The sequence below is a fragment of the Cladophialophora carrionii genome, assembly GCF_000365165.1.
Source record: "Cladophialophora carrionii CBS 160.54 unplaced genomic scaffold supercont1.5, whole genome shotgun sequence".
NCBI classification, from domain to species: Eukaryota; Fungi; Ascomycota; class Eurotiomycetes; order Chaetothyriales; family Herpotrichiellaceae; genus Cladophialophora; species Cladophialophora carrionii.
The window spans coordinates 1,837,555-1,857,910 of record NW_008481830.1 but is presented as its reverse complement, the minus strand read 5'-3'; the positions used below and the strand labels follow the sequence as shown (position 1 = coordinate 1,857,910).

General features: G+C 54.2%; 8 protein-coding genes across 8 annotated transcripts; 4 read left to right on the top strand and 4 right to left on the bottom strand.

Moving 5' to 3' along the window:
• On the top strand, positions 1–2,512 carry G647_06501 (uncharacterized protein; the record flags this gene model as incomplete). Its single annotated transcript, XM_008730821.1, has 3 exons — positions 1–89; positions 869–1,202; positions 1,247–2,512. 3 exons carry the CDS (start codon positions 1–3, stop codon positions 2,510–2,512), a joined length of 1,689 nt encoding a protein of 562 aa, XP_008729043.1.
• Positions 2,513–2,833: 321 nt separating this feature from the next.
• G647_06500 (uncharacterized protein) lies at positions 2,834–4,599 on the top strand (the record flags this gene model as incomplete). Its single annotated transcript, XM_008730820.1, has 2 exons — positions 2,834–2,956; positions 3,343–4,599. The coding sequence occupies 2 exons, from the start codon at positions 2,834–2,836 to the stop codon at positions 4,597–4,599; spliced, it is 1,380 nt and encodes a 459-aa protein (XP_008729042.1).
• A 1,372-nt stretch (positions 4,600–5,971) lies between these two features.
• G647_06499 (anthranilate phosphoribosyltransferase) lies at positions 5,972–7,246 on the top strand (the record flags this gene model as incomplete). Its single annotated transcript, XM_008730819.1, has 1 exon — positions 5,972–7,246. The coding sequence occupies one exon, from the start codon at positions 5,972–5,974 to the stop codon at positions 7,244–7,246; it is 1,275 nt and encodes a 424-aa protein (XP_008729041.1).
• Positions 7,247–7,748: 502 nt separating this feature from the next.
• On the bottom strand, positions 7,749–7,949 carry G647_06498 (uncharacterized protein; the record flags this gene model as incomplete). The annotated part of the gene is made up of 1 exon (XM_008730818.1): positions 7,749–7,949. The coding sequence occupies one exon, from the start codon at positions 7,947–7,949 to the stop codon at positions 7,749–7,751; it is 201 nt and encodes a 66-aa protein (XP_008729040.1).
• A 3,866-nt stretch (positions 7,950–11,815) lies between these two features.
• G647_06497 (uncharacterized protein) lies at positions 11,816–12,394 on the bottom strand (the record flags this gene model as incomplete). Its single annotated transcript, XM_008730817.1, has 1 exon — positions 11,816–12,394. The coding sequence occupies one exon, from the start codon at positions 12,392–12,394 to the stop codon at positions 11,816–11,818; it is 579 nt and encodes a 192-aa protein (XP_008729039.1).
• Positions 12,395–15,886: 3,492 nt separating this feature from the next.
• Positions 15,887–16,854, bottom strand: G647_06496 (uncharacterized protein; the record flags this gene model as incomplete). Its single annotated transcript, XM_008730816.1, has 2 exons — positions 15,887–16,394; positions 16,448–16,854. 2 exons carry the CDS (start codon positions 16,852–16,854, stop codon positions 15,887–15,889), a joined length of 915 nt encoding a protein of 304 aa, XP_008729038.1.
• Positions 16,855–18,011: 1,157 nt separating this feature from the next.
• On the top strand, positions 18,012–18,947 carry G647_06495 (uncharacterized protein; the record flags this gene model as incomplete). The annotated part of the gene is made up of 1 exon (XM_008730815.1): positions 18,012–18,947. One exon carries the CDS (start codon positions 18,012–18,014, stop codon positions 18,945–18,947), a length of 936 nt encoding a protein of 311 aa, XP_008729037.1.
• A 112-nt stretch (positions 18,948–19,059) lies between these two features.
• G647_06494 (uncharacterized protein) lies at positions 19,060–19,944 on the bottom strand (the record flags this gene model as incomplete). Its single annotated transcript, XM_008730814.1, has 1 exon — positions 19,060–19,944. One exon carries the CDS (start codon positions 19,942–19,944, stop codon positions 19,060–19,062), a length of 885 nt encoding a protein of 294 aa, XP_008729036.1.
• Positions 19,945–20,356: the final 412 nt, after the last annotated feature.

The window sequence follows — 20,356 nt, the reverse complement described above, 5'->3', positions numbered from 1 at the left end:
ATGGCAGACTCGGATGGGAACTTCCACAGACACGATGCTGAAATCGACCGAGAGCTAGCGCCAGTTCCGGTGACGGCTAGCAGAGATAGGTAACTACTACTGGCTTCGTCGTCTGCACCTCCACGGCGGGGAGTCTGATGGCTGAGATGGGACTGAACCTCAAGATCCCGAATCTAATTGATTAGGTTTGCCAACGCCGGAGAACGGACCGCCAAGACCGCCGGAGACCGGATATGCTTCGCAGTAATACTGGCAGAAGTACTACGGAGGATCACAATTACTGGACAGCAACAGCCATTAAGTCCTTAATATATCGGGGGCTTTCGCGCCTCGGGGCGATGTGGGGAAGATCACGTGCCAGCATAGATAGATTGTGGAGAAGAACCTTCTGTGCCTTCTCTGCCTCCGCTCACCTCTGCTTCACTTACCTCTCCGTGCCTCTCTGTCTCCTGCTCGATCGTCTTTACTATTGATAACTACCGGCACCATGCTCCTGTCAGCGCTTGAACTGCTTCCAGTGAACAAGTGACCAGATCAGCGCTGAGAACCAACGACTGGATGTTGGTGCCACAGTCGTGGGTAATTAGCCCAAGATGCTGGCTTGTCCTCCTCAACCCCAGTCACCTACACCGGCCTTCAAAAGGACGGCACAAGCATGCAGGCACTGTCAGTGCAGAAAGTCGAGGTGTGATAGGAAGACCTTCAGCTCAGCTTGCACCAACTGTCTCCTCGACGGGGTTGAATGCCTGCCTGGCAAGAGTAAGCACCAGCGGTCAACAAGGCGTCGTCCAGCGAAATCTACGTCTTCCAATATTGCGTCCATTCGGCCGCAGGGCCGTGATCCCTTCAGTACAGTGTCCAAGCCCAGGCTTCCAAGCTTCTTCAAACCTTTGCCTACCACCCTCCTGCCTGAAGACCTAGACTTTTTGCAACATAAAGGCGTGTTCGACATTCCCAGTGCCGAATGTTGCAATGAAGTCTCGCGCAGCTATTTCCACTTTGTGTACCCGTTATTGCCTCTACTCGATATCGACACCTTCACTGTCCCAATCTTGGAGAATGACGCAAAGGACAAACTCAGCCTGTTACTCTTCTACGCGGTCATGTGCGCTGGCGCTGGGCACGTCGACATGGCGGTTCTGAAAACGGCGGGCTTCGATTCAAGGAAAACTGCCCGAAGTGCATTTTTTGAACGCGCGAGAGTAGGTCCTTCATATCGGCTCAGGAAATCTGCTGACCTGCAAAGTTACTGTACGACTTCGATTGCGAGCCGGATAGAATATCGTTGATTCAATCGTTCTTGCTGATGACATACTGGTACGGTGGCCGGGAGACTCACAAAGACCGAACATTCTGGATCCGTATGGCCGTAACCCTAGCCCAAGACCTTGGACTGGACATGAAGCTTGACTGTTGTGAGACAAAGCGACAACGGATGCTCAAGAGGTTATGGTGGTGTTGTTTCATGAGGGATCAATTCATGGCCCTGATGATGTGGACTCCTCCACAGCTCGGTGCTCGTCATCGCTATCTCCCCATGCTCGAACTGTCAGATTTTGAGCTACAAGAAGGGTCTGCGGCTGCTATAGACGGGCGCCACGGATGGGAGTTCCTGTACAACAGCACGAGCAGGACTCATCTGGCCATTCTGTGCATAGCGAAAGCCAAGCTTTGCGTGTGCATCAACCAGATTCTGCAGGCACGATATACAACCTTGCGATATGAGAACTGCGATAAGATGACAACGATACTCGTCCCCACGCACTCTCCTTCCAGCCTTTTTGAGATTCTTGAGCTGGATCGCCAGCTACGAGAGTGGCATTACGATATTTCTGGCAACGGTGGGTTTGACTTGTGGGACCCTGCGAATACCGGTGCACTCGATGCCATAGACATGCACCGGGCACATCTAAAGTTACTGTTCCTTTCCGTCCTGATAGCTCTTCATCGACCCCAAGCTCTGGACACCACCCCCTCGTTGTCGCCAACTTATCGGCAACTATCCAGGGGAAAACTCCACGACGCGGCAGACGAGATAGCACATATCGCTATCTCCATCAAGAACCTTCACTTGGGGACTCACCTAAATCCGAAGGGATTAAACCTCTTACTCCCCATCATGCTCGCCCATCTTCAAGACGTCCAGCCGCTGGTCGAACACCGTCGCCACAGCAGACAGGAAAAATACCATGATAGCATGCAAATGCTGGACGCCATCGGAGACCTCGGTGATTCCGAGGTTTTCCTGCCTTCCAAACTCGAAACTTCTTTTCTGAAGTTCAATATTCTTCCGTCACACGAGTACAAGATCCCTGCTTCCGTTGACATCCAGGGTGCCAACTACAACAGCCTCCGTATCACCCCAGCCGGCATCGTCTCGACTTTGTCACAGCTTGGTACGATCACTCAGACCGAACTGGACATGCTTGCAGGAATGGGCGCCGACGGGAAGCACAAACCCCATGCAACGAATTCCGAGGATGCTACACGAGTGTCTCCGACGTTGACATGATCAGCAATCACGCTAGCCTCGCAGTGTATCAATCGAGCTTACGGCCGAAGACCCGACTTTCATGCAGATCAAATCGCCACAGCGCCAGCAATACAGTCTTCCAGCACTCTGTTCGATGGATCCGGGGCCCATACCACCATCGAAAGATACTTCGACTGGAGGCTACGGAACACGAAGCTACCCGTCTTTCAGCCGCAGTCAAGTCACCCAGAGACTCGCAATGTCAGGACACACATGCTGCGAGTCGTAGATCATAAAATTGCCATGTATCCGCCTGGATTATCATGACCCAGGAGACTGAGTTTCCCCTGAATAACACTCATGGCGGACATCCTCCAAAATCAATCGGCGTTCGGCAACAGTGCTGATCGCTCGCTCGAGATCCTTCTCGCACCCTATCTGACGTCTACATCCGCCTCGCAGGCACGCCTCTCGGAGGCAGAAGTACGACGGATCTCCACTGGACTTGGCCGTATGGGCAAAGACTCGTGGAGTCGAGTGCCTCGCATTTATGCCGTTCTGCGCATGATCGATCAGGTGCAGGTCCTCGATGGATTCCTCACTGAGGGAATATCAGACATGTGGTTCCCGTTTTCGCAGCAGACGCTGCCCGAGTGCCTCCGGAGTGCCTCCGCTAGATTCGAGTTCCTGAAGCTCCAAGATGCTGTGCTGACAAAGGCCTTCGACCTAGAAAGAGAAGATGGCAAGCATCATCATTTCTCCAAAGCCGAAGACATCCCATTGCAAATGGTGGAAGAGCTGGGAAAGGAGGCTTTGGTTACGTCGACCGCGTTGTCAGCACAATAACCTACCGTGAATATGCGCGCAAGCTCATTCCGCGCGGGAAGACCTTCAAAAAGAACACCGAAGTATTGAAAGGCTTCGAAAGGGAACTAACGCATCTCAAAAAGCTGTCCCATATCCACATTGTCGAATTGATTAGGAGCCATGCCGACACCAAATTCGTCGGTATTCTGATGCCCCCAGTGGCAGACTACAATCTCAAGGATTTCCTGATGCGGCGGAATCTGATGCCAGGACAACGTTCTTTTCTGCGCACATTTTTTGGATGTCTGGTGGCAGCGCTGTGTTATTTGCATGAAAATAAAATCCGGCATAAGGATATCAAGCCGCAGAACGTGCTTGTGAAGGGCCACCAGGTATTCTTGACCGATTTTGGTATCTCATTGGACTGGCCCGAACTGGATCAAAGCACAACAACTGGGGTGACCACCAAAACTCCTCGGTACTGTGCCCCAGAGGTCGCGGGATTTCAGCCTCGCACCTCTCTCTCGGATATGTGGTCGCTAGGCTGCGTTTTCCTGGAGATCTGGACTGTTCTAAAACGAGAGACCCTGGACGCTCTCTCGGGCTATCTCGAAAAGCATGGGACACAGTCAACCTGTTACTGGTTGAATTACGAATCATCACATGAATGGTGCACGCTGCTAGAGCGCAACGTTGACCACGACGACCACCCCCCAGCGGTATGGATACGCAGCCTGCTACAGCCGGATCAAGAAGACAGGTGGACCGCACAGCAGCTGGTCAATGGCATCCAGCACACGAATGATCGCGCTGATCTCAGATTTGCCTTTGCTGGTACATGTTGTGATGGGGCGGAGGGATCCTCAAGCTCGGGACGCTCTTCAAAAAGGTCTTCAGCTCTCCTGGAGGAGACGGGCGCTTCGTCCGTGGGCATCTACGATCCCAGCTCAGGCAAAGGCAAACAGGAAGAAGATACTGAAGTTCCGACACATCATCTGCCATCTTCGCTCACGAAACCACGCCCGAGCATGGCTCCACCCGTTCAGGGAGCCAGGAACACTGGCGGTGAGCTCGCAGAGTCCTCAGTCTCTGGGTCGCTCCTAAGCCCTAAGCAGCAAGTCGAACGACTTTCGGATCCGCGCGCTCAACCAAGTGCTCCCGCTGAGGATCTTGTTCAGAATGGAAGCGCTGCTGCAGTCTGCAAAGACGCTCGTGGCCACCAAGAGGGACAATTCGTGAGTTCATTCTGCTTCGTCTTATCACAACGGGCGTGTCAAAAGAGGGATACTAATTTCAATGGTTCATCAGTTCGTTGCTAGGCAGAACAACGAATCCCCGAGACCCCCGATGGAAGAAGACAAAGTTTGCAAATTATATTATCCCCATCGATGTTATCCCCCTCCGCAAAGTAGGGCCTACAAGGCTTCCCTACTACCCTATCCACCAGGATGAAGACCATGGCTCTTCGGAACCAACCTCTCCGCAACAAAATTCCGCTCATACTTCGATAGCTCCGCCAGCCCTTTCCCTCCCATATGGCCTTTCCATCCATCGGTCCTACAAACAGTCTAGACAAGGAAGACGAGAGACCGATCCGCGCCACCGAAGGTTCTGGGCTTTTAGGTGCAACAAAGAACAAGACTAAGGAGACAGGCGTCGGTAAAGCTCGACGAACTACCGCCCTCCCTGATACAAGAAGTGCGGCCCCTGTCGATAGATCGGGTGCAGCAGGCTCACCTGGCCTCCACCAATCTCCTAAGGTCGACCTGGAATCCTTTTGGAGCACGGTTCGCAGTGTTGTTGTCAGCCGTGCGCACGAGCGAACGGCGGGCCGCACCTATCAGTAGTCGAGCCTGGTGGTTTCTGTGGACCATGTCCGCCAACTCCTTAGATACCGTCAGACTATCCCCAAGGCATCAGGGAAAAGCAGCTTTCGGTTTGAAGGAACACGAAGTGGTGGCAGCGATGGCAGCACCATCAACACCATACCTCGGTCTTCGCGCGTGCGATTCCGGGTAGTCGATGCAGCCCTGTGTGGGCATAGCATTCGCTGTTGACCGTACCGAGAGCTTGAGCAAGCAGCCAAACGAATGATGAGGGTGGATCAGAACCTCGTCTGGTTGATTGCGATGAAGGTGTGCAATGCTTGAATAATAGCCGTCGCAAATGTTAGAGCAGACGGCAGGATTATCTGGACGGTCAAGTCTCTGGGAACGCAGTAAAGAAGCAAGGCGGGTGAAAGCTCAGCAGGTGTCGTCTCCCATGTCGTCGGCAGCAGGCAGGTGTACTGAATACCTATCCAGTACGAGTATTACAACAAGCACAGAATCTCGAGGCCAAGAATCAACGCCTGCCAGGGGCTGTGCGGGATTCGGGCTCCGCGTCTCCCAGGCGCCAAAAACTACCTAGCTCGCTAGTCACCTAGTTAAGCGACAGTAGCGGCTAGGTTAGTGGTGCCCGCAGCCTTGCCCTCTCGCCCTCTCGCCCTCTCGCCCTCTCGCCCTCTGTGCCCCTCCTTCCCTCCCGCCATGGCACAATGGCTTGCATGACTCACGGAAGATAATCTCGAGGATAACTGCGTCTTTGCAGTCGCAGAATCTCCCACCCCCAAGAGAAGAGAACACCAGTTCCTCCACTGTGCACTGGTCGCCTACCCTCACCTCAGCTCAACTCATCTCGCGACCCCTCATCATGACCTCTCCGCCGCCGAAATACGTCTCGATCGCACCCCTCCTCAAGCTCCTCTCCAACCCTCCGCCGCGAGACAACACGGTCAAAGCCGAGGACATTGCCCTGGCCTTCTCGCGCACCTTCGAGAACGAGCTCAACCCCACACAGCTAGCCGCGCTCTTGACCCTCCTCCACTCGACCGGCAAAGACAGACACCCAGACGTGGTGGCAAGATGCGCGCAGGCCATGCGCGACGCGGCTGTGCAAGCGGACAAGCGGAAACTACGAGAAGTGGTGCGGAAAAAGGCCAAAACCCAAGGAAGCTATAGAGGCGGGCTATGCGACATTGTCGGCACAGGCGGCGACTCGCACTCGACGTTCAACATCTCCACCACGGCATCCATCGTCGCCAGTCCGATCCTACGCATGGCGAAGCACGGCAACAGGGCGCAGACGTCGATGTCTGGCTCGGCCGACGTTCTCACCGCCATCTCGCCGACCGCGCCCCGGATCGAGAGCCTGACCGCGGATCGCCTGCCGGAGGTGTACGAGCACACAAACTACGCGTTCCTCTACGCGCCCAATTTCCACCCGGGCATGAAATACGCGGCGACCGTGCGGCGGGAACTGGGTCTCCGGACCATCTTCAACCTGATGGGCCCGCTGGCGAATCCCGTGGAAGACCACATTGAAGCGAGGGTCGTGGGTGTCGCGTACCAGGAGCTGGGACCCGTCTTCACACAGGCGCTGCAGATGACGGGCGTCACCAAGGCCATGGTCGTGTGTGGGAAGGAAGATCTCGACGAGATCAGTTGCGCGGGCGACACAAACTGCTGGCTACTGCGGGAGGTGGAGAACCCGGAGTACAACAGACCGCAGCGTACACAGGCGGATGAAGACGACGACACGAGCGACGATGAAGCGCCCCCGAGGTATATACCCCAGTTAGAGACGTTCACTCTCAGTCCTGCCGCGTTCGGGCTGCCCTCGCATCCGCTGTCACAGGTCGGGGGTGGTGGGCTGCCCAAACAGAACGCCGCCGTGCTGATGAGCATCCTTCGTAACGAGCGGCCACGGGATGACCCGATCCTGCATTTCGTGCTGATGAACGTGGCCGCCCTCCTGGTAGTGAGCGGCGCTTGCGATGCAGATGTCTGTGAGAGCGGCGAGGTCATCACAGAGACAGGCCCCGGGGGAATGCGATGGAAGGAAGGCGTCAAAAAGGCTAGATGGTGTATAGAAAGTGGAAGGGCGCTCGAAGAGTTTGAAAAGTTCATAGCATTCACCAACAGGTGATGGGGTGATAAGATCGGATGTAGACGTAGACGTAGACATGGACATAGACACAGGCAGGCCGGCTCAAAAGTATTTGTTTAATCATGTTTCACGACTCCAGCAACGGTATTTCCACCGTCTGCCTCTGTTTTAGAAAACGTGACTCGGCAACGCCAGTCGCCTCAGCTATGCAGAATTGACCCAAGCATCCCACCCCAGAATATCATGGAAACCATGGCAATCATGCCTATCATGGCATGTCACGGCGTCTCATACTGCGCCGCGCGGCAACAAGACCGACCGAGAAGGCAGGAGAGATGCGCCATGCCGTACCACACGTGCCTTTACGAATCGCATCCCATCGAAAAATCGCTCCCATCACCGCGCCTCAAACTGCACCATCCTGTCATGATCGTGAGTTAGCATTCTTTCCTCCGTCTCTCCATGTCGAAAGAGAGACACGACAAAACGATGGTCAAGGCAAAGCGTAGGTGTAAGCGTAAGCGTGGAGATAAGTGCCGTCTCACCTCTTCGTCCGCTCTTTATAGAGAACCCGATGCCCGCACATATGACAGCGGATGATATCCCCCTTGGACAACTGCACCTTGGAAGCGCAGTCGCCGCAGACGTATGAGACGAGCGGGCCCGCCGCACCCTCGCCGGCCGCTGCGCCGGTGGCGAAGCCCGAGCCCTGCGTGGGGAGGTGGTAGGATTGGGAGGACATGTTGGTCGCTTGGGGGGGACGATGGTGGTGGTGGTGGTGGCGCCCGTGTTATTGGTATCGGTGTCGATGTGGCTGCTTGGAGGGGGTACCTGGGCGAGAGAAAGTGGATGAATACGTAGGCGTGGCTGCGCGAGTGTGTTTGCGTGAGTATGTGTCTGTGGAGGTGGATGTGTTTGGATGGAAGGTGGAATAAATTCAAAGTGATGTGGATGGTATGGCGTACTCGTACGACCGATGGGAAATAAAAAACGCCGAAGCCTTGCAGCCTCGCAGCCTTGCCTCGCAGCCTTGTCTCGCAGCCTTGCCTGGTGGCGAGCGGCGAGCAAGCATCTACCTCGCCAATCAGGATCGCAGTCGGGACCGCAGTCAGGATCGCTTCACCCGTGAATCCAAGGTTGCTACAGTACTCCGAACTCCGTACTCCGCTCCGTTCACAATATGTTCGTATGTTTGTATGTACTTGTGAGTATACGCATTGTCTCTCCAAGTTCATATCATACCAAAGCAAATCCATGCTTGGTCTGTCGAAGATGAGCGATTCGTCTCGTTCGTGGTAGTGAGACGAGGGCAACAAAGAGCTCCAGGCATGTACGGTAGCCCAGCGCAAGATCCTCATGTCTGATCTATCTTCTGTACCCTGCTTGCTCAAATTCGCTCCGTACAGATATCCTCGACTCCACTCACCGCCAGACTTCAAGATGATGGACAGCAGCCTTGAGGATAGTCGTCTGCAACATCATAAATATGCGCGACCGGATTCTCTCGGTTTGATACCACATGTCGTACCTCTCGTGATCAATTCTTGTCCAAGTCTGTACACTACGAGAAAACAAGGCTGCTTTCTGCTGACTGGACTGGGCTAAAGCCTCAATGTGAGCCATGCGAACACATGATGGTAGAATCTGCAGCCTTTCTCCTAGTACCCACGATGCAGAGTCCAACAAGGGTATTTTGGGCACATCGGAGCAAAGGACGAGGTCGAGAATGATTTCCCCCATCGGCGTGTCAAACACATACCCCGGGATAACCTCGCCGTTGCACGCATGGACAACCAAACGAGACTCACCTTGCGTGGTAGGTACTGGGCACTGTATCTGGTCATGTACCACTCGTCTGAGTTGCAATCTCCTTCAAAGGAGGGCAACATGCCAACAAAATTTTGGACGGCTGCACATGCCGTACAGAACGTTGCACGGCTGCATACGGAGGGCTCTTATGTTGCCTACCTCCTCGCCGCCGTCACCATGTGATGACTGATACCCTGACACGAACCGAGGCGCGGCACCTGGCTCTAAAGAAGTCGCAACGAGAAGTACTTGAAAGTACTTCGCTTCTCGGACACGCTCTTGTCGTAACCGTGACTTATGTCTTTCTTTGACAACCGAACCGCAGTCAGTGGGAGCTCGGGACAAACAGCTACTGGGGCAAGCTCATTGTGCTCTGCCCTTTTTGCCTGGGGTAACTGCAGTTGCGGCTGCAGAGGGAGTACTGCACGAGAACCCTGTTTGTCTCCCAGTGCTTACCAGTAATACGGAGTCCTACTGTGCTTATGCTTACCTGCCGCGTAGAGTAAATATAGACACGACAGCATGTGCCTCTATGGGGAGCAGGGCGTAACGTAGCGAGACGGACGAGGCAGATGGCGTGGACATGGGGCGTGCCTTGATTGCGTAATCCTGCTCCAGAAGTTGATGCCCGGGACAACCTTGCCAGGATCGATAATGCTTATCACCCTCCGTGGTGAGACCGATCGAGCAACAATTGTTCAAGGGTAGTAATAGATACCAAAAGTAAGTGATGTGTACGTAAAGAAGCTCCCACCGCCACTGCCACCACCATCATCGACCGTGTCTCAGCCTTCAGCCTCGGAATCGTCATCCAATACGTACTCGGTACCTAGGTACTCTGTATAATTTCCACATCCTCCGTACGAGTACATTATGATGGGTGTGTGCCTGACGATCAGTACGGACATTCGGCGAGTCAGTGCTTCAGGGCTCTCGGGCGCGGGCACGGGCGCGGGCGCTTCCTTCCTTCCTTCGCTTCGACCCTGATGCCCAGAGCCTCTACTCCGTACATGTAAAGCAAACCCACAAACAAAAACAAACAACAAACGAAAAGAAAGCCAGGATGACTGAGAGCGCCCCCATCCTTCCTCCCTTCCGCCCTTCCTTTCGTCCTTCCCCTTGGCCACGACCCTGACCATGACCTTGATGTTTCAAATTTCTACCTACCTAGTTTTCGCCCCCTCAAAGGCAAGGACAGGACTCCCCTCCCTGCCCCTTGGCACAGGTACCCGCGCGCGCGGCCCTCCTTCGCAAGCCACCCGGTTTCAAAACTTCGGATATCCCTCTCGCCTCACAAGCCTCCCAGCAAGCCACCGAGAAAGCCACATTTTGATCCCGCGCGACGGGGCCCACGGCCTATGAGCTCGGACGAGTACGAGGCACCAGGTACCCGGGTGGGACAAATTAGCGCTCCCCCTTCCCCTGCGTTTGGCGCCCGTCGTTGGCGTTAATGCTGTGGCCCGCCGATCAGCCCTTGTTTTCCGCCACCGCACGCACGTACCGCACGTTCGCAAAAAATCAAGCTTTTACCGCCTGCAAGCGTTCCAGCCTATCGGTGTGTGCCCATCGTGGCTACTATGTCTATCAAATCGGCTACCCAGTACCCAGTAGTTAGCTTTTGCACTTGTCACAAACTGTCGGCAACAGTGTTCTCGTAGCAGGGATGATTCGTTGGTGGAGGACGTGTCGATCACCCAACTTACCTGCGAAGCCTGGGCGCTCAGGAATCAACCTTTGACGTTCCTTAAATCAGGGCTGGTCAAGCTGAGCTGGGCTTACCATGCGCCTCGTAGGAGACCCAGGGGAAGGGGAAAGTTAACGAGTAGGGCCAGCCACGAACCTTGCTTCACGGATCCATTCTTTTTACTGTAAAGGTGCGCACCCGGGCTGTGTTTGGTCACGTACACAATACCACAGTAAACAACGATGACGCGTTGGAGGCGTTTAGGGTGAGTTCCTGAGCTGAATGTGAGTCCGGCCCCAGTCGAGGCCGTCACGCCCGTGTATTTGCTCACGGGCTGGAAGCAAGGCAAAGCAAGGCAAAATTCTTTCGTGAGAAAAATCCATTCGGTCTATGTATGTGTGTGTGCCCTAGGTCTGGTATCCAAGAAGTGAAAGCTATGTATCAGAAGGGAAAAAATATGTACTCTCCCATTCGTAGATCTGCAGTATCTACTGTTTGCCCGTTGGGATTTCCAAGATGAATAAAAGAGGGGATTTTTGCCTCCCACCATCTGCACATGCAATGGGTCTGACATTTCTCAGGTCACCGGCTGGGTGCCGAGACCTGGACGTCAAGTCTGTTCCCCAAGGTCATGTCGATAAATTGTCATGCTGGCTCGTGATGATGGAAACCAGATGCCGTTGAAGAGAAAGAGAATGAAGTATTGAGACCAAAGCTATCCACCTCCGTTGCACCGTTGCCACCTTCACCGTTGCTAATCATCAGTCATGGCATGACCTTCAGGTTCGCATGTTCGTAAGTATCGTTCTTGTCTTGTTTGAAGTGCATGTTCGTAGCCAAGCACTGATGCCGACTTGTTGTTTTCCATGGTTCCACGGGAGACCTGTCGCCGGGAGTTGAGAAGATGATAAAAAGAGTGAGATGATCGTCGAGATCGGATGCAATACCTGCGGGGTCAATGGTATATCCATGTGTCGACTCATGGATATACACTAAACGAATGTCTTGCAGGCAGCGTAAAGTCGGAGACGGCAGAACTAGCTGCGTAAAATTGGATGGAAAACATGCCAAGTCGGCATCATGCTTGAAGCTTGTAAGTGTTGTCAAGGCGTCGTCTATGCCTGGCTGGGGAAGTGTCGAGCATGGAGACGGGAGATAATGTCACTCCCAGCGTCAGCGATGCTTCGCTTGCCGGCTCCACCAGGGCAGAGGGTCAAGACGAGGTTGGAGTCTTCATCGCAGACCATGGTACGGACATCATCCGGCTGGTTGTAGGCGGCCGAGCAGACTGAGGCGCCAGCGGGGCAAGTGACGGGAACACATGTCGGGTTGTTGGGGTCGTTCTGCATTGAAGGGACGACCTCCATGCCGCCAGCAGAGAAAGGGTAGCCGTTGATGTTGGACAGATCATATGAGATCTTGCCGTTGGCCCAAGTGAACTCGAATTGAGAGACTGGGCCCGAGGTGCTGGACTCGGGGGAAAGCTTGATCGAGACACCAACACCTTGCTGGCTGTAGCCCTCGCTGTAGCTACCCTGGAGTTCCTGCATGCCGGGGTTGGAGCTTCCGCCAACAGAGGCGTAGTAGACAGGGAAGCCGCAGTTGTTGACGACAGTAGCGGAGCCGAGGGCCGAGACACCTGAAGCATAGGCAAGCAGCACGGCTGCGCCAGTGACGATGTCCTTGAATTGCATGTTGGATGATGGAACTACCTGCGTAAGGATAGTAAGGTCTCTTGGACGAAAAGGAGTGGTCCTGGTGGGTTTGACGTCGACAAAGGTTCTTTCAGCAAAGGAATGATGCTGATCAGAGACCGGCTCGAGGCTGTCGAAGTAGAGTGTTCGTGAAGGATTGACAAGAAGTTGCGGAATGAGGAAACCAGACAACAGAGGAGGCACGCGATTTAAGTAGATCGTGGCTTCTCTCTCAACTCCACGTTCAACATGAACAACAAACACCGAGGAGCCTGAAAAGACATCCCCCCAGTCCAGCGCCGCGTCCCACCGCACATGCATGCATGTTTCTTGGTCGTTCAGAGATTTTCGCAGATGCATTAGCGCCGTCCACCCTTCGACGAGGTGGACACGGGGCCGTGACCGGATGAAGTCGACGTGAAAGCAGTTCTCAGAACTGCAAGGGGCATGGCAAAAAGGACAAGCAGCCTAGGCGAAAATCGGTTGAAACATTGATTGCCGACGCCATGGCTTTTGCCATGCCTGGGTCCCCGGTAGTGAGCTGGATGCGCTTGTTGGGTTCCGCATTGATCCTGAGCATGACCGTCGAATCGTGATCCGAGCGCAAACTGAAAGGACGACAGGTACCTGAGCTAATGCAAGCCCTAAAGGTTCAACTTGGCACATCCTGGTTGGCAGACCCGCCACGGTCAGGGCGTTTCGACCGGGGTCGACTTACCAGGTACCAACGTCCGCCGATTGGAAAGTTTGTCCGGAGGCGCACCGAGCAATGCCGCCGGTAAGCTAGGCAAAACAGGGGCAGGCTTCAGGCACAGCGAGAATCCAGCACACCATCAGCAGAGCTTCCCGTTCGCTTGTGTGCGCCCACGTGTCGTGGTGCTGCTTAGCGGCACATCCGTGCTCAAAAGAAAGGTTGACGATCTAGCCGCCGCGCCTGATGTGTTGTCGATTTTGTGCGACAACAACACCTTTCAGAGCAGGCCCGTGTGAACTCGCTTCGCGCTGTTTTCTGCACAGAAATCAGCCACCGGAGAGGATTCTTCGCTGCTTGGGGACCGGCGTCGGTTCGCAAACGGCTTTGGTGCCCAGTATGTTATGTGCACGCAAATCGTTGCAGATTGTATCCCAGTACGTCAGGGTGCATACAATTTCGCCCACAAGGAAAACCTTGTTGAGGTAAAGATCGTCCTTTGCTTCGAGCTTACCATGTGGTGGAATAATGGATCCCTAACCAGCAGCCCATCCTTTGTCCCACCGTTGATTCCCAATCGATCGTATCTGCAGTTTGCTCGGCCTCGAGGAAAAGAGGTCGCCTTCAGCCGGGTAACGCTAACCAAAGTCCCACCTCGAAAGCTCCCATCAAACACAGCGTAAGATGTATCATGGTGATCGTGATAGCTGTACCCGGTCAAAGCATCCGGACTTCACGAGGATTCTGCAAATGCAACCCTCGGATCACAGTTGGCCCTGTAGCCTTCCCACCATTCTCCTCTCCGCGAGCTTCATGGGCTTACTTTCCTATGGTTGTCGGGATTCCCGTTCTGCTGTGAAGGAACCACATCGCATCCATGATTCTCCCCACGAGGGTAGTCGCTTCGGGTCTGCGACCAAGCACTTGGATCACTTTCTGGGTCATCGCAACTGGAATATCCCCATCCCGCGGTTGTGGAGGACCCGCCAACAACAGTCCGTGTAACCAGCCGAGTTGACGTCTTCTCGATACCGGGTATCCGCTTCGAACCTTGTCCTTGTTCGGACGTCTGTGGCTCTTCGCTCAGAGTCTCGTGCGCAGCCAAGGAGAACGACCCCAAGCTGGCAGAATCTGTTGCCGTAGTGTTGGAGAGCGTGGTATCGGGCACGTAGAGACCAGACTCTACATGTCCGTCCGACGCCAATCACTCAATGCGCCAGGAAGCGATGGGTCTCAAGTGAACAGAAATGACTCGCTTGGATAAGTCAAATAGGCTTTACCAAGCGACTGGTTATCGCTGGAACCTTACAGCCCCGATAGAGTGAGCGACTTGTGTCGCTACCAGTTGTCAATGCACAAACAAGGGTAGGATTTCCGTTGAAAGGTGCATATCCTCATGCATGGAGGTGGTCCTCCTTGACCAGTGATGAGCTGGAACTGCGAGTGGGAACGATATGTTCACGGTGGTGGTGGAAAAGCCAGAACAAAGAACACTCGGTACCTGCAAGGGACTCGAGCGGAAAGCCGCCACTAACGGTGTGGATCCAGGCAAAACTCACGAAGTGACTGCAGACCCAATAGCATAAGTCACAACTTGCGAAAACCATGATCGAAAGGACGTGGCTGGGAGTAAACCGTATACCGGGTTCTGAAGACCAATGGAAAACACGCACTAACGAGTACCGTAGCGTGCAGGTCAGGACTCAACAGTCAGCTTCTCGGAAAAACAACATAGGTATGCACGGCGCAAGAATGGGTTTCCCAACATCGAGAAGACTGGCTGCGATGGCCGGTGTCCGATAGTGTCGACCGGGGTATCTCTCGTCACGCACAGAGGAAGCCATTTCCGGCGGACCTCGAGCCCGGTACTGACACGAGAAGTTGAACATGCGTCACGGAAACAAGTGAAGCATAGTCCTCAGCCGTCCTCGAGAGGTATCGTAGTCCATCAGTGCAATAAGTGTCCGAGCGTCTGGTCCACAAGATTGTAACTTCCTGGGCTCGGCTACCGAGAACTCGTTCGAGTCAGTCAGATCAATGCAACCGTGCTGCTGGTACTGCTGCCACGAGATACAACGGGTGCTCCACTTTCTCGGAAGGCGCCAACGGTAGCGGGGTGTGAGAGAAAAACCATACGGACTGTAAAATCCGCAGGATAAGCAGGATAGCAATGCGAGTGGTCAAGCCAGTTGAGAAAGCGCGAGAGAGGACGAAAAAGACGAAGTGTGGGAAAAGTAAAAAATCAATGACGGGCGGGTGAGAGTGGGAGACGCCCGAAGTCGCTGTTCGCCCACTTCCCTTCACTTGTCTTTCTCTTTCCCGTTTTCTCCAACTGCAACTCTGCCGCCACATCTGCACGTTACCTCGACTCCTCCAATATTTTCCTTCGCGATGGTCCAGACATCTCAGGATTCGAGTTCTGAGTTGATCCTCTTACCGAGGTCAATTCGCAGAGGGGAATTTCTCAGCCATCTGAAAATTCTGGCACACGGTCCACATGCTTGTAACCTATTCGGGCGCCAACTGCACCTCTTCTTGCCGCCCGCTTACTGTCTATTCCGTTGGCAGCCTCCGGTCATACCCAGCAGGATCAGATCTTGGCCTACGCGCACGAGCCAAGCGTTCATCAGCAGCCCGCACCTTGACGGGAAAGACTCTTGGAATAAGAGCAGGTGGTATCTCGTGTACGGCGCAATGCCGGGAAATGTTCCATCACAGCGGATTGGGTCATGATTTCCTTTCCACCATGTTCTGCCGCCAAGTTGTGCAGTGAACCAACCTCAGCTGCCTGTGTAATTCTCTTATTCAGCATTGATGAAGCGAACCAGGCAGACCGCTGCACCAGCAGCAATAATACCCACTATCAGCATCTGCCCTGCTCCGGCGGTACAGGCTCGGTAGTTGTCTCTGCCAGTCCAGCCCCGAACGACGCCCGTCTTCACGTATCCAAATACCAGCAGCACCAAAGCCATGAGCCCGATGCTCCACCATAGACCAGCCAGAACATCATCACGAGCGACGACGAAATATGGTATCAACGGGATAAAACCGCCGACGAAATAGCTGAGTGCCAGGGTGAGTGCTGACAGGTAAGGTCGATTCGTGTCTGGCTTGGCTGCCTGGAAATGGTTCTGCATGAGGAATTCTTTGAACAAAGGAGCTGACGCTTTGATGTGATCGGCAACTCGTGTTGTATCTTCTGCTGACAGTCCGAATTGCTCGAAGTACTCTCGGACGAAGTCCTTTGCAGCCTCGGGCTCATGCAGCACAAGCTGGCTACAACTTCGCTCTGTGGCCTTGAATGATTCGCTGTCATGGTCAGCCACGCTTGATTCTCAACCGAAGCTTGGAACTGAACCTACGCTTCGCTCTTTGCACCGACATATCCCCCAAGGCCCATTGATATCGCGCCTGCGATAAGCTCTGCAATTCCACCAAGGATAACAACTCTTGTGTCTCCCAGAGCTGTTAAACCAGCAGTGAGCGCGAAGGGCACGGTAAGGCCATCGGACAGCCCCAGTATTGCATCAGAAACGACCCTTCCACTGAGTTGGAAAGTCCAGCTGGACCAGAGCCACCTTCTCCGTCGTTGTGATTCGTTGACCTTACGATGTTCGGAGTGGCTTTGGCCTTCGGGAACTTCGTGCAAGGTGGACGTCCTGGATAGCAGTGGACGGTTGGCCTCTAGATCTGGTGCTGTTGGTAAGGTTTCTCGCTCAGGGGATTGTTGGGCGCGTCGGATTGATTGTTCGCACTTTTCGCGTGCCATGTTCACCATGCTATCACCGTATGGTTGATTGTCCTCGCCCAATGCCGCTGGAGAAATGACGCAAGCCCTGTAGGTTGATTTTTCCCTTTGGATTATACCAACTGTGAAAAGGTCCTTGCTTGATGTCTCACTTTACTTCACAGATGAACGCAGTGATAAATAGTGGCTGTGGCTGACAGGTGTGTGGTATTGCGATTCGTCAACATGGCTTGGACTGGCCAATCAAAAGCCACACAAATGTCAGCGACAAAATCTCGGCCACACGCGTCGCGTTGACTGCAGGTGTGACAGGCGAGATGATGTGTTCGGATATTCTGGCAGTAATCCCACATATGTCGAGGTTGACAATTCAATACGGGAGTTGCTCGCCTTTGCTTCTGGCCGTCGGTTGTGAAGGCCGAAGATGGACCTGCAGTGCACCAAGTGCAGGGGTTGGAGGCATTGGCATGTCTGCCACGACAACAGGTATTATTGATGACCGAGTCCCTTCTTCTGTAGAGGTGTGCAAAGCTGTGTGTACTCCTCTATTCAGAATGCTGTATCATCTATTGCCCGTGAGTCACGCAGTACACAGTCAGAAAGACCCAGCAGGACACGCGAGGCCGTATGGACCAAGTGGACGCAACAGGACAAATGCAATGGCATGTCTCTAAAGCAGGAGCGTCAAACGATTTCAATCTACACGCTCCAGTATCGCTCCCAACTCATCATAACGACTTCATTTCGCTTTTCACTCCCACCAGGTCAGTTCAAGCCTTGGTCACTCCCATCGCTATCCGCACTTGCCTCCAGTTCGTCGAGCGACCACGTTCTCCTGCCCTTCTGTGGCTGCTGAATGCCAACCGCCTGCCCATCGCGACATTTCAATGCTTCAATGCTTCAGTTCTGGAAGGAGCATGGCCTGCAGAAGGCGCCTCCCACATCATTCGGGTCGTATTTAGATCACCTTGCCCTTCTGCACTTCTTCATCACCTTGCATCACTTCGTCCACATCCAACACACCCAAGCATCGATTCTTGAGCTGTGCTCGTGCCATCAATTCTTAGCAGCTGCTGCATCCATTCTTTATCATCACGAGCTCCCTTATCATCAGCACCAGGCCTTCTCGTTGACTCTGCCTCTCCACCATAAAGCTGCACGATATTCCAACACTCAAGATGCAGAGCAAGACACTCCTCGTCTCTGCCCTTGTGGCTCTTGCCTCTGTATCCTTGGCTTCCGAGCACGAGCACGAGAATCGAGACTCTCACAACGACAACTTCGGCGACGTTCCTCTTCTGGCTCAAAGCACCAACGACAACGTTCAGGGACCCTTGCCAGTTCAAAAGCTACTCAGCTTTCCAGCACCGGTAGCTCGCCAGGACGCCGGCTCTCCATTCGACGACGAACTTGAGGCTCGATCACCCCATGCCCCGAGTCCGGCACACAGTGCTGCGGAACCAGCTGCGAAGCCCCAAGTCAAAGATGACGGCGCACATCAAGTCGATGCACAAGCTTTTCCCGAAATCGGCGAGTCGATCCACTTTGCCGCCCCGGACTATGTCCAAAGGGCTCTCCCCAACGATCCCAGAGCAGCCGAGCTTCTGGCCAAGGAGTTCTCTGGCACGAACGTGCCACAGTGGTATGCCAAACTGGACGAAGATGCCACCAACTACGATGCCACAATCACACCACCTCCCACCATGACCATCCAAGGTCCCCAGCAGGAAATCGTCGACTACTGGATCTCCAGCATTCTCATGTACAAGAGCATGATCTCCTCACAGCTCGACGAAATGATTCTCCTGGCGTCCTCGGAGTCACGAGAAGCCAGCCGTTTGTCTAGTGAAGCATCCTCATTATCGACATACGCCACCTACCACACCGACAGCCAACTGCAGACCAGCGCGTGGTCACAATCGAACCAGGCAGCCACCATGTCGTACGAAGCTTCCTCAATATCCAGCTTTGCTGCCTCGGCGTCTGAAGCCGTGTTCACGGCTGCTGACGATGAAGACGAGCAGAGCGGAGCCTCATCCACAGACATGACATTGGCGCTGGGTTCAAGCGTTCTCGGTGCTGTGGTGTGCCTCGGATTGGCTATTGCGCTGTGAAGAGATGGACTGCAAGGGTCGTTGTCGTCATGGTCTGTGGTCGGAGACAAGGGTTGAAACAACAGTATCAGGTTAGAATAGTCGTCAAGTATTATCGTTAGTGATGAATTGATCACCTCCAGCCACCGACTCTGCCCTCGTCCCATCGTGCTCGCATTTCCCGCCTCTTTTCCAAGGTCGTGGTACCTTCTCGAATCCTCCTCACCCACTCCGTCACCTCCTTCTCACTGGCTTTTCCTCCGCTGGCGGCACCATAGTATGCATCCTCGTCGTTCCCGCCTTCCAGAAAGCTCTCCTGCATAGCCTTCAACAGTGCCTCTTGCTCACTGATACTCGACACCAGCCTCTGGTACATCTGCCTCGGGCCCCAAGGTGCCACAGCGTCGTCCATTTCACTCTGTTTCCTCCGCCATTGTGTCTGCAAGCTCGCGTGGTTCAACAGCAGCTGGGCTGTCTCGTCGCGGAGTTGGCGGAGTTGACCCTCCAAGTGTGAGACTTGTTGGGCCAGGGCAATGTTTGCCTCGATCGCCGCGTTCAGAGGTTGCAGCGAGGACGCATAGCTGGGATGCTGGCTTGCCAACGAGGCGGTGAGGGCAGGGTTGTTCAGGAGGGGGTGAAGCTCAGTTAGGGGTTTTGACTGAACATTCGCTGGGAGCCAGCGGTCTGTGAGTGCGGGAGGAGGAATGGGCTGGTATTGTTCTTGCTGCTGCGGGTGGGGAGCGGCAATTGGAGTGGCCGTCGCTTGGGTCGGTAAAGGAGGCTGTGGGCGCGGAGAGTCTGTCTTTGGCGGGAATGGGGGAGCAGAAGTGTTTGTCGGTGTGGATGAGAGAGTGGGCGTGCCGGAGCGAGATGGGTCGGCAGATTGCGTGAGATGGGAGATGGGTTTTGGAGGGGGAGGTGGTGCATTGCCAGAGGTGGGCGAGAGTGGTGGAGGGGGCGGCGGCGGTTGGGAGCTTGCGCTGGCAGGGAGTCCAGAGGTGTAGAATGATTCTGACATGATGAGGACGAGGAGAAGGGGTTTCCCCTAGATGTACATGTTTGAGTCTCCTGGACCGATTGTACCTCGTAGGAGGGAACTGATGCCAGTCAATGGAGCCAATCCGATGCGGCAGCCTTGTGGGCGAAAACGCGGAGACAGACAAGGCTGAGATTCGAGCTGGAGTTCGGATCTCAAATTGTTCTCAGATCTTCTTCACCATGCCTACCACTGAGCACAGTATCGAATTAATACTCCTTGTTCCTCAGTCCCTCTTACTGGTTTTCTACAGTGCATTTTTGTAAATCATCAGCCCGTTTCTTAGGCAGGCGTCTGCCATCAAACATCTTTCGGTGCACTTGCTCAATCCTTCAGACAAGAGCGAGAAAAATACCACGACCACTATCCTACGGGAGCCTGGACACTTTCGAAA